The sequence below is a fragment of the Miscanthus floridulus genome, chromosome 14 (assembly GCF_019320115.1).
Source record: "Miscanthus floridulus cultivar M001 chromosome 14, ASM1932011v1, whole genome shotgun sequence".
Lineage (NCBI taxonomy): Eukaryota > Viridiplantae > Streptophyta > Magnoliopsida > Poales > Poaceae > Miscanthus > Miscanthus floridulus.
In genome coordinates this window covers 38,271,135-38,283,812 of record NC_089593.1, presented here as the reverse complement: position 1 = coordinate 38,283,812, position 12,678 = coordinate 38,271,135, and the positions used below count along the sequence as shown (strand labels likewise).

The 12,678-nt window shown below is 40.9% G+C and overlaps 1 protein-coding gene across 3 annotated transcripts; it reads right to left on the bottom strand.

Annotated features, from left to right (window-relative positions):
• Positions 1-4,379: 4,379 nt before the first annotated feature.
• Positions 4,380-11,436, bottom strand: LOC136504890 (protein STICHEL-like). 3 transcript variants are annotated; one of them, XM_066499927.1, is made up of 7 exons: positions 11,349-11,436; positions 8,668-10,647; positions 7,875-8,097; positions 6,865-7,428; positions 5,825-6,515; positions 5,435-5,510; positions 4,380-5,357 (listed from the first exon to the last, which is right to left on the bottom strand). In XM_066499927.1, exons 2-7 carry the CDS (start codon positions 10,618-10,620, stop codon positions 5,325-5,327), a joined length of 3,540 nt encoding a protein of 1,179 aa, XP_066356024.1. In that variant the 5' UTR covers positions 10,621-10,647; positions 11,349-11,436; the 3' UTR covers positions 4,380-5,324. The 3 variants fall into 3 exon arrangements, with proteins under 3 accessions (XP_066356024.1, XP_066356023.1, XP_066356025.1); XM_066499926.1 differs by lacking the exon at positions 11,349-11,436 and adding an exon at positions 11,228-11,343; XM_066499928.1 differs by lacking the exon at positions 11,349-11,436 and adding an exon at positions 11,175-11,283.
• Between the last annotated feature and the right edge of the window lie 1,242 nt (positions 11,437-12,678).

Genomic DNA, 12,678 nt, shown 5'->3' with positions numbered 1-12,678 from the left:
TCTTTGGTATATTCTCTAGTGGAACATCTCTAACCCTGTCACATAACCAAACACCAATTCAATGTAGGATATCCCACCAAACACTACGTATCTTAATGGTTTTTTAAAAAGGTTATGTGTATGAAGGAATAATATATAAACTATTTTTCTGGTGAAAAATATATAGTTGCAAATGTTTATTTTGCATATATAACAATGTGTCAAATTGTACAATAAAATGGGTATAATTGAAGATGAGAGTCTGTCGGCTCAGCCAAAATATGTACAAGTTGCGAAATGAATAATCAAGACTTGGTCCGAGTCGAGCACGAAACGTAATGTGGATATGTTCTGCCGCCACAGCATGCATGTACCGTTTTGCGTGCGACTCTCTACTTAGTAGCTACTAGGTTTTGAAAATTATGGTGCACGTGCCACTTGTAGTAAGCTACTTAGACGGTCTCCAATGAGAGGACGCAAACCCAAAATACGTTACGCACAGTTGCTTTGCCTACCGAAAACAGCCTCCAACGGCTGACCCAGACAGACGACCCATTTTAGCTATCGACCGAAGCGATACGCAAAAAAGCATGCCCTCTCTCCTCGGACGCAAATCTCGTCCGCGCTCGCTCGCGTCGGCACAGCTCGCCAACGGCGGCAGCGCCGCCGCGCCCGCGCCAACCCCGCTCGCCCGCGCTCGGGCGCCGCGTGCGCTCGTCTGGCGTCCGCGCCGGGGATCCGCATGACCTCGCGCGCGGCGTCGGCGGACGAGGCCACCACGACGCAGAGCTCGCCGAGGCCACCATGACTGAACCTGCTATTGCTCTTCCATCTCCATTGCCCCTGTTGCTCGTCCTCGTGGCGCACGCAGGGCACTGGTGACGCAGCCGTAGTGCCGCTGCAGGTGCCTCGTGATGCAGTCGCCGTGTGCCAGCCCAGACAAGCACGGGACCAAGCTCTGCATCTCCTTTGGCAGCTAACGTGCACGGGACCAAGCAGGAGCGCGCGAGGACGAAGCACCGGTGCCGCGGGGCCGCGCCGGCGCGACCAAGATGGCCGGACGTGGACGGCCGCAGCTGCGGGGCCACGTCGCGCCCCAGCGACGTTGCTGCGGCGCCGCTGCAGGAGCGTGCGAGGGTGAAGGCACCGCTGTTGCGGGGCCGCGCGACCGCGACCGAGACAAGCGGAGGCGGACCGGTGCTGCTGAGGGGCCGCGAGCGGCCCGGCGGCGTTGCCGAGGTACGTTTTAGCGGCGCCTTGCGGGGCCGCGCCGCGTGGCCAGTGGAGGGCGCAGGTGCGGCGTTCCGGCTGTGGCGGCGTCGCAGCCGGTGGAGGCCGCCGAATGGTGGAGGCCGAGGAGTGGGATGGGGGCGAGCAGAGGAATCAAGAGGAGGTAGCAGCTGTAGTGAAGTGGGAGCTTGATATTTGCGGATGCAGGGATTTGGGGCTCCTCTGTTGGAGAGTGAAGCTACGGAGACGTAACCTTTTTTACTGTATATTACCCAAACAGTGAAATAGATCTCAGATATGGGTTACGTTGTTGGAGTCAGTCTTATAGAAAAAGTAGTAAGCCTCAGCAGCACATAGATAAATATATTGTATATGATCCATGGTTCTAAATAGTCCCCGTTAGCTTCATTGTACTTTTTCCAGGATCTACCGCAACGATATTACTAATATCCTACTGTTGCAGCTAAAAACATTTTAGCGCCATTAAACACTATTGTTTAGCTTACCCACTAAATGTTTTTAGCTCCGTTAATATCCTGACCGAGACAAATATTCATTTGATATTCTAGAGGATTATAATCCACTGCTTAAAAAACCATTTGCAGAGACGTCTTCTTTGTATCAATAGACATGACTTAATATATAACCATCTCAAAAGATAGTTTCCGACACGAGTTGTCTTTACAAATACAATTGTAGAGACGGCTGGTATTTTATTTCAACTGCCGCTACAAATTAATGGCCTTATCTCTAGGAGACAGCTCTAAATCTAACCGCCTTTGACCAAATGTTTTTCAAATTTTACATGCATGTTCATCTCTTTCTTCTTATCTTACGCTACTACAGCCTGGATTTGTATGGGCAGCTCATAAGCATTTGTAGAGACGGTTTTGTTAGCAGCCCTTATGGTCCGTTGCTACAAATCTATGATTTGTAGGGGAGGTTAGCCATTTGTGGGGCGGCTCATGTTCCAGAAATAACGAATCCGGACCTAAAAAATACCAAACAAAATAGCAAAAAAAAACTTTTTAAATCCAAGGAGGCCCCAACAGTCATCCACCCACCCACTTCGTCGTAAGTCGCGGCATTTTTCGTGCGCACTTCGCAGCCGGTGGGATTCAAATCCGCGACCTTCCCTCGCGCGATACTCCTCTAACCACTACACCTCACACTCACTTGTGTCTGTATTGGATTTTTTTTCTCCCCATATTATCCTCAACTGAATTTAAATTGAGTGTTTGAGACTTTAAACGAATTCAAATCAAAAAGTTGTCAACTACAAAGTTGTATAACTTTTTAAGATCTATAACTTTTGTTTTTGCTATTTGTCCATCCGAGGTCATTTAAAAATTTTGAATTTCAAAATTTTGAATTTCAAAATTTAGAAATCCAAACGTAGTTTTTCTTGACAAGATGATTTTAAATCAAAAAGTTGTAAACTACAAAGTTGCATAAATTTTTTAGGTCTATAACTTTTCTTTTTGTTGTTTGTCCATCTGTGGTCGTTAAAAAATTCAAATTTTAAACTCGAGAAATTCAACCATAGTTTTTCTTAACAAGATAATTTCAAATAAAAAAGTTGTAGATCTTAATCAATTCTATAACTATAAGATGGATATGTAAAATTTATGAACAATGTTACTACCACTTTATTGGGTGAAGAAATGACCAAAATAAAAGTTATAGATCTTAATCAGTTCTATAACTTTTATGTTCATGATTTTTTCAGCTGAAATCATTTGATATTTCAAAACGACGTTTGAAGTTATCATTTTTTGAAATTCAAATTTCAAAAAAATAAAACACAGTCACATGAAAAGATGATCAAAATAATAGTTGTAAGAACATAATACATTGATAGAGCATGATTTTAGAAAATCTTAGAAAAAAAATCATAAAATTTAAAGTTAGTACGAGGGACAAAGACTAATTACAAGTTTTAGCTATAGATTAAAAAGAGAAATAAGAGTTCTTCAATAATTTAAAAATTAAATTTCTAATAACATTTTTAAACAATAAATAATTTTAAATGAAAAAGTTGTAAACAGTAAAGTTCTATAATTTTTCAAGATCTACAACTTTTATTTTGGTCATTTCTCCATCCGAAACCCCTTAAAAAATCAAATTTTAGCACTAAATTTTTACTATTTGACGTCTATTTGTAGGGACGGCTTAATATAGAGCCGTCCCTACAAATCGGATTCCACCCCTACAAATAGGGTCATTTGTAGGGGCAGCTGATAACATCGGTCGTCCCTATAAATAAATTTATAAGAGCGACTCGTTTGAAAAGTATTTGTAGAGGCAGCTTTATATTAAAGCGCATGTTACAAAATAAATATGGCACATGAAGTCAAACTTGTCCTTTTCGTATCATGCAATTCATAGATGCATCCATGTCCAGTGTTTGGTTTGAGATTACTGACAATAGGATGAAACTATGACACGTGTAGGTCTGGGCATTCGGTATCGGTTTCATACTTCGGTTCCCACAGAAATTCGGTTCCTTGGAAAACAAATACCCATCGGTTCATCTAAAAAATCAGTACTAAGGAAATTCGGTTTCGGTATTTTCGGTTCGGTTTTGGTATTTACCGAAAAATACCGAACTGATCACATAGTCATGTAATAGCAGATTCAAAAGCCAATTTTGATATAATTTTGATCTGATGAATTTATAGAGAATAATAGTGCCAATTAGATACATTTAAAAGTCCATAAGACTATAAGAATAGAGTACCACAAACACATAATATAATAGTGTAGAATAGTATAATCAATAATATAACAATACTCACACTAAGCATACTTTATATAGTTCGGTAAATTCGGTTTACCTAGATAAAGATCCTGAGAATTATGAATTGAACAGGGTACCAAAAAATTCGGCTTCAATATTTTTTGGTTTGGTTCTTGATAAAATTTTTTTGCCTAGATGGAAAGGTCTAGACACGTGGGGCCCACAAGTCAAATCCCTAAGGTGCTGTTTGGACACTGAGATATAGGGGTGGGATAGAAAAAGAGAAATGAATGAAAAAGCTTGGATTAAATGAAATATAAAGAATAGAGGGTTAGAATACAATTAGCCTGTTCGCTGGTTGATAAGTTTTGATCGGTTGATACGAAGGGAACATCTTATCCCTGTCTCACTCCCTATCCCCATCCAAACGTCTCCTTCGAAACCTCACGGGTCGTCGGATCCACTTGACTTGTCGTCAGAGGATGGCTCGGGGCCACCAGTAGGAGGCCTTGGATCTTTGGTCGCCATGGATTTGAGGGGAGAGAGAGGCGAGGAGGTGGAGAAAGACGGAAGAACCGAGGAAGACGACCGTGGGGCTGTGAAGCAGTCCGCACCAGAGGAGATGAGACTTGCCCGCCTGCGTGATATTCATGGATGGGGGCGTGAAGTAGTCCGTAGTCTGCAGCCACAAGAGGACATAAGGCACTGGCCCGTGCGCGCGCACGGCGGTACCTCTAGGTTGTTGAACACTAAGCGCTAAGCATATCATCGGATAGGGTCAGATTTGTCAGAACTGAATAAAAAGAAAGAAACTTGGAGCAAAACACCCACAAAAATGAAGCATATCAGGTAACACGAACACAAGATCATTTATTCATTTGTACAGAAGAGCAGACAGATTCGGTAACTTAAATCTATATCCATCAGTTTCATTCATGTGATGTTCCTCGTTTGACATTGTCTACAAAGTAAAAACATTATAATCCAAATGTCAGGACAAGATATATTCTATTTCTTTTTTTCCTATGATAACAAGGAACACATAATAACTTTGCTAGGACCACATATAAATACAAAATCAAGACTACATGTGCAGCTGAATGCTGGAGAAATTGTCCTCTGTCCCTGAAGCTGTCATAGATGGTTATTGCACAAAAATCCAAAATCCTGCCCCATGAAGGCCTAAAATATGCGGCCATCAGAGTTGAATTTCAAGGCTGGAAGTAGGATACTGAAATGAATCTGGTAGTAGTTTCAAGTGTCCTTGTGTTCTGAAACAACAACGTGTTATTGTGCAAAACAAGAACCATTTCAATCACATTTTACTCCCAGGGTTTGCTACATCATCATCGGCATGTTAAACAGCTCTGCCAGACTAAGAAGATTTCACCCGCATCTGCCTCTTCGTCTGCAGTACACACAGGTGTCAGGTTGCATGCCTGATGTTTGATGCCACTGCAAGAGATAAGAGCATTTGAGATTTACCTTTACTCCCTTTGGTTTTTCAGTTTTCCAACAAGGGAAAAGGCCATGGCATCCCCATTTTCCAAGCTCAGAGCATCTGTGAATTAGACATGGTAAGCATGGTGAATTTCAGAGGCCATACAGAACTGCAAACAGAATCAATGTAATGTGTCGAGGACATGTCATAAATTCTAAAGATTAGTATGGCTCAGTTTCAACAATCAGATGCACCATGTCATAACAACAAATCAAGTTGTCTCCAATTAATTTGACTAGAATGACAAATTTGCATGTTAATCAGTGTCCTAGCTGTATTGAATGATTATATATGTATTTTAAAATTTGAAGGTTAGGATAAAGGCTCAAATGAGAGCATGTAATCAAAACACATAGGTTAGGATTAGGACTTACACGCTCTCTTTGTCACAATCAACCATGTCATCCTTTTTGTGCATTCTGCTTGGTGAAATGGCAAAGCCATTTTCACTTCTTCCACTCTGGTGCTTCTGAGAACCATAACTGTCAACTATCTTCAGAGCTTCGATCTCATGAGCAAGATCCTCATCTGCATGGCTTGAGGGCACAACTAGGGACATTGAGGACTTCCTTTGGTATTGGTTGCCAACAAATTGAGACAGAACCTGATGTTGATCGTGTCTTTCCTGATTTATCAGACCTGGTGTGTGCTTTTCAGAAACCTGGAGCCATGCACTTTCTAGTCGTTGATCATCATTTGTTGATTCTTTTGAAGTCTGGATGGGAACTTCCGAACGCAACCTTTCATCAGAAGATGCAGTATTTTTGTACGTCTCCAGATCTTTCTTTACTTCATCAGGATGATCAAAGCTTCTCCTTGAATCCAAAGTTCCCTTTAGTCGGTCACTGTTTGATGAGCAACTCAAGACGTCAGACTCGTATCTTCTTACATTAGGACCAGCCTCTAATGTTATTTCTCCGTCCATCAATTCTGCTAGTGGACCAATTTTGACTTCCACATTGCATTTCAGTACTGTCTCAATTGAATTGGTAATGCTACTCAAAAATCTTTGAGCTCTAGATTTTATACCACAGTCCTCAAATGCAATGAAAGCAATCGCATGGCCTGACAAATATGAAAATGAAGATTATAACTCAATAACACAGAATAGGTAGCCATTCATTTAAAATACTGGGCCATATGGAGAATTTAATTCAATTTCAACTTTGAGACATGCATTTACTTCAACCTATGTGGATACCACTGACATACTTCTGTCAGACTTGAATCACGTCTGAAGTTGAAATCTTAAGTGTATTAAAAAACAAACAAAAAGGACTAATCAATGAGGACCATGTATTTTGCTTTCAGTGAAAGAAGTATTAGCATCTTAGTGACAACAAGTGATAAATGATAAGTAATCCACTTAAAGATATACCATGTTGATAGCAAGAAAAACACAAGACATGCTTACCCTCAAATTGCCTGATTGATACTAGTTTCCCATGGTCAAGAAGTAGCTGCTGTAATGTCTTCGAGTGGCAGTTCTCAATGCATCTTATCCAAACCTGGGCAAGGTTATCTGAGATTCCATTTACCAGAGCCCTTTGCTGGGAACAGCTGTCATACAGTTGATTAGAATTGAGTGGAATTCTGTCAACAGATCTACACTCTCCATAAACCAAGTTGTCATTGAGTCTCAACCGAGATGAATGTGAGGCAAGGACCTGAGGACTCGAGTGCACACTAATTGTTTTGGCGTCAAGTGTTCTCTTAGAAATGCCAAAGGCAGATAATGAATGAGAAACAATTCTGCTGGATGATTCTCTTGCTATCTCAGACATAGCATCATTGGCTACTTTATGGTGTTCTTGAGTACTGCTTTTTTGTTGGTTCATATCTGAACTATGACCACATCCAAGTTGTAGTAGAGCAGCAGTAAACCATGCGGGACGCTCACTTGAAAGCCTTATCTGCTTTTCAGCATCAAAAAGAATCTTCAATGCTTGTTGTAATCTTTCTAACTCTGCTTCAGTTACTACAGAGCATAAACAAAGTCGTTAGCAGATAGACCATGTAGACTAATGAAGGGCAAGGTTCAAATCAGCCTCATTGGCTCATTGCTTAAAAAACAAGGCAAAGGCTGCCTTCAAATGTGCAATTTGTCAGTGACTTTGCCTGCTTCACAGGCATGCTGCATGACTACATGAAAAATACTAAAACACACTTATGTGATTTTGTGATACTGATGAATGAACCAAGAGTAAATTTTGTTAGTCTAAACAAAATGTTTTGAAATTACTTCCATCAATCACCTAGTATGACTGCTCATAGCCTAATACGAAAGTAATTTTTGTGATACGAAATAAAGCATGGAAGCAATGATGTGTATGATGAGAAAAGATAAAGATGGAGAGGAAGAAAGAAAGAATGAATGAGCTTAAAACACCAACAGAACAATAAGGTATGGTTGAGTGTACTCACAACTTCGACCACCAACTGCTGAGCTATTACAACAAGCAACATCAGCCAATTTGTAGGTGCCAGCAATGATGTCCATGATGAGCCCAGCTAACTGAGACATTAATGCCATTGGATCAGTGCCAGAATCCATCAGCTCTCCGGATCTTTTCACTGTCTCAGCCGTGTCTCCTGACATAGCTATCTCCAGAAGATCAAGCAATTCCTCTTCCGAGACAACACCAACCTTTAAAATGAAATTTGCAGTCATTATCTGGATATAATAACTGATATCTCGCTCAAAAGTCATTCTAAAATAAAGAAACAAAGAAATTTAGCATGTCACGTGCCCGTTACTTGTGCAGTCATGCAGAAACTGAACAGCATTTCAACTCCCCCAAAGGACGACTTAGCATCACGTCTTAGTTTTACCGTGTACAATTTCAGAAGCACATGTTTTCATTGAGAGACATGGTTAAGATGACAAAGGCACAAATATATGGTCAGTGACAATATTAACCTCAGATTGAGTACTTATCTATTTTTCTTTCTTATAACATCTAGGATAACTTTGACACTGAATTTTTACAGGCTTACTTCACTTTATGTGCACGTACATGATTTTTGGAAGAAAAAAAAAGAGCACCAAAACGTGCTGAATTTACTGGGGAAACCAGAATCCATGGATATAAAATACATAAATAGTCAACTAAGTCAGAGATTGAAGGAAAAAATGCAATAAAGATCGGACAACAACTTTCAATGCAAAGCAATATTTGTCATTAAAAGAATTAATTGATCATAGCAAGAAATTTACCAGATCGTTGACAAGTGAAGGAGTTATCTTTTTCCCTAACAAACTCAGTTGATCTAACATTGTTTCTGCATCTCGTAGCGAGCCATCTGAATTCAGAGCTATCAAATCCAAAGCTGCCAGCTCGACATCAAGATTTTCCTTGACACAAATTTTCCTCAAGCGGCACACAGTGTCAATATCTTTTATCTTAGAGAACACATACTTCTGGCAACGTGATACAACTGCTCGAGGTAGGTTGTCAGGGTCAATTGTAATAAATATGAACACAACACGAGGAAATGGTTCATCAAGAAACTTCATAAATGCTGACCACAATTTGGAAGGTATCATGTGGCATTCATCAACAACAAACACCTTATACCGGGACAAAGGTGCAGATGGCAGCAAATTTTCCAGTAAGTGCTTAATTATGCTTATACTCTTTCTGTTACTTGCGTCAACTTCTTTTAGATTGGTACCTTTTCCACTGAAGAAGTCAGTGCACTGATTACATACCCCACAGGGTTTGTTATCTCCAGTAGTAAGGCAATTTAGAGCTGCTGAAAATATCCTTGCAGTAGATGTTTTTCCGGTTCCACGAGGACCTTGAAAAAGATAGGCAGGAGCTATCCTTTCCCTTGTTATAGCATTACTAAGTGATTGGGCTGCAATGTTTTGACCAACAATTTCAGGGAATGTCCTTGGTCTATATTTTTGGCTCAAGCTTCTCGGGTCTGACTCGGCCAGATGAGCACTACGAACAGATAGATCCATCCCATCCTGGCTTTTACAGCTTGACCATCTTTTCCCATCTAACCGGCTTGAAGCTTCCATATCAAGCTCCCCTATATTGCTTGAGAGTTCATCACTTGATGAATCCAATGATGAAGAACCAAAATCACAGCTATTACCCAAAAGTGGCATTCCCTGAGCAGACTTTTTCGAATGTGCCCATTTCATTGAACCAAATGATCTCTTCTTCTTATGCATTGTCTGACTCCCACATATTAGGCTGCTACCTTTTCTTCGAAGTATAGCAGATAGTGAAGGAGAATAATTACTTCCTTCAGATCCTCGATGTTTTCTCCTCTTTGATGCATAGCAAGGGACATGCGACCTCTGACTTCTCAGAACTGCTGATTGGTTAGACTCATCACCATCAAAAGAAGTAGCAGTCCTAGCATCCCAAGAACCAACAGTGCTGGTGTTCCTTCTTACGTGCCTGTAATAGGAGCTAGTAGAAACAGGTGTGCAAGAAAAGGAAGATCCCTCTCTTCTACCTATTTTCAGTAGTTTTGACGGATTTGAAGAGCTGACACATCCACATGCAGCAAATAGCGGAGATGTAGGGCGAGAGAAGTAGCTCCTTTGAAATATCTCCAGAGTCTCTGAGTTGCAGTTCTCAGTATCCTCAGATTGCTCACCGGAATTTACCTGAAGATCTGACAACTTCGAGACAGCTTGGTTTCTGACTGCACCTTTTATGGACAAAACACCCTTTCTCCTTCTAGCTATTCTTTTGACAGGAGTAGATGATGTTGAACTCTGAACATTGTAGATGCTGGCTGGAGGACCCAGATATGCATCACCTTTGGAGTTTACCCCATTAGATTTGCATGGACTGTCCAGGCTTAGCTCACCAGATGGTTGCTTAACATCCTCATCTATCTTCATTCCACTTTCACTAGATTTACAAGAATTTTGCCTCCAATTGTAGAGATAAACCTTTCTTCGTTTCTTTTCTGTGTTTGCAGGTGCACAAGGTGACTCATTGAGCTTTGGCGCTAAATTACTAGAAATCCCACCGTTGTATGTAATCCTTGAAGTTGCCACCAGTGACCTAGAACTCAAAGGTGATCTCCATGTCGAGCAAGTATCAGGGTCCTGCAAGCAGCGCGCCTTTTGCAAAGCAGTAAGTTCCTTCCTCAAGTGAAGCTCACTTGGGCCAACACACCCTCCAACCATAGTCCCCATCTCCAGTCTGGAAAGACGCCGACTTGTCTAACAGAGAGCAAACCAGTAAATATTAAAAGACATCAGCATCCAGGAAAAGAACTGTGGTATGTTCATTACAAACAATTTTAATGCGTTCACAGTTTAAGATAGGTGCAAATTACAAACACACATTGTCGATACATCTTAAAAACATAAAAGATCGGTATAAAGCAGTGAACACAATTTCAGCTTCCGAAGCAGCATGCTCAAGCTGCGACTTGGGAAGGACTGCATATCTAGAACAGGAAGTAAATATACTGATGGTGATGGGTATGCGTGGTAAATAAAAAATCAGAACGAACCATCATGAAAAAAATGCTATGCGCAAACCGTGAAACCTAAGCTGGTAGCCACCAGTTTTTTTGGGAAGGATTTGATGCAAAAGAGGAAAAATGATGTCGTATACAGTTTATTCCTCAATCAAGAAAGGGAAGGTGGAATCAATAATCAGTTTCCTAGAGGAAGAACGAAAAACGGCACCAGGAAGAGGGACGGGATGAAATGAATGTTAGATGAAAAGAAATCTGAAATACTTTGGGAGAAACGGCCGACGAACACAATGCCAATCAAATTTGCAGGCGCTAACCATGGAAGAATCCATCCCCAGGAACCAGGAGCTGGAGGCCTGGAGCACACAGCACTACAGCCGCATTCCGCCACCAAGATCCAAAACGTCCTTGGAAGAAAAAGGGGGAAGAAGAACTCACCGGCAATCACGGAGTAAGCCAGGAGGCAGGTGGGATCGACGAAACCTGCAGCAGCGCGCACGGGGAGGAGGGGGAACGAACAGTTCAAACTGGTCCTAGTCCTAGAAAGGCATCAAAAAGCCAAAAGGCGTCGAAAAAGGAGGCGCCTTTGGAGGTGGAACCTACATCCATCCCCATCGGGCAGTGAATGCCGGAGGAGACGGTGATTCGAAACAGCACGCGGGCGGATTTAAAATCTTCCCCACCACCCCTGCTGTCACAGGCGCTTCTTGCTCCGTGTGTTCCCTCTGCACCACAGTACAGTTTGTCGGCTGACCACACAGAATATAATGCAGCAGAAATGAATCTCTTTTTCGAAGAACAATCAACCGGATAATAAAATCAGGAAGGTTAAAAGGCCTTCAGTTTTCTATAAGAAGTGTCTCCTTTTTTGTGATAGAGGTTGTCAAGTTATGTTCGAAAATATTGGTTGCGGTGTGAGTTTGAATGAAATTTGATTGTATGCACACAGTAATCAATTACCAGGATGAATTATTGTGCTTTAGTATCTCTGTAAAATGTACTACCTTTGTCCTAGAAAAAAATATAATTTTAGGTTTGGTCATAGTCAAACTAACTTAAGTTTGACTGGATTTATAAAAAAACTAGTAGACATTTAAGACTGTAATTAGATGTATCATAAAAATATATTACATAGCAAATCTAATGATAATTATATTACTTTGTATACACATTTTGTTAAACTTAAGATAATTTCAATGAACTCCATTCTAGAATTGTATCTTATTGGACGGAGTGAGTATTTGTATTATTATAAGTTTTCTATTAATGGATTATCCTCTAATTTGATTACTATTCTTAGAATAAAATTAGGACCATTTTATCATTTAAATACTAATGATGGTTTCTATAACCTCTCTTTTTCAAGTATATAAATCTCATCGTGTGAACACAAAAGGGGGCTAGAAAAGATACATTAGAAAAAAAAAAGAATATATATAGGCGCCTCCGTTCTCACTTGGTGTTCTCTCTCCACTTACCGACAGTGGCGGATGCAGGATGGGGACGAAGGAGGGCGAAATAATAAAGATTTAGGACTAGAGCTAGAGATTAATGATGATTTGAGGCTAAGTAACCGTAGTTTAATGAAGAAATCAGGCTCACTAGGGGGTTGTAGCCCTGGCAGCCCCCGCTTTTGGATCCACCCCTGCTCACCGGTAACGTCCTTCAACTTAGGGCGAAGGCTAACTAGGTCAATTTATAATCATACGTGCTAGAACTATATACGGAGGGGGCTAGTAAAAAAATTTAACATATGCAAATTAATGTA

Coding starts and splice junctions, on each gene's coding strand:
- LOC136504890 (XM_066499926.1), bottom strand. Junction 8,098..8,667: donor CTTCACTTGTCAACGATCTG/GTAAATTTCTTG, acceptor TTCATTTTAAAG/GTTGGTGTTGTCTCGGAAGA. Junction 7,429..7,874: donor AGCAGTTGGTGGTCGAAGTT/GTGAGTACACTC, acceptor TATGCTCTGTAG/TAACTGAAGCAGAGTTAGAA.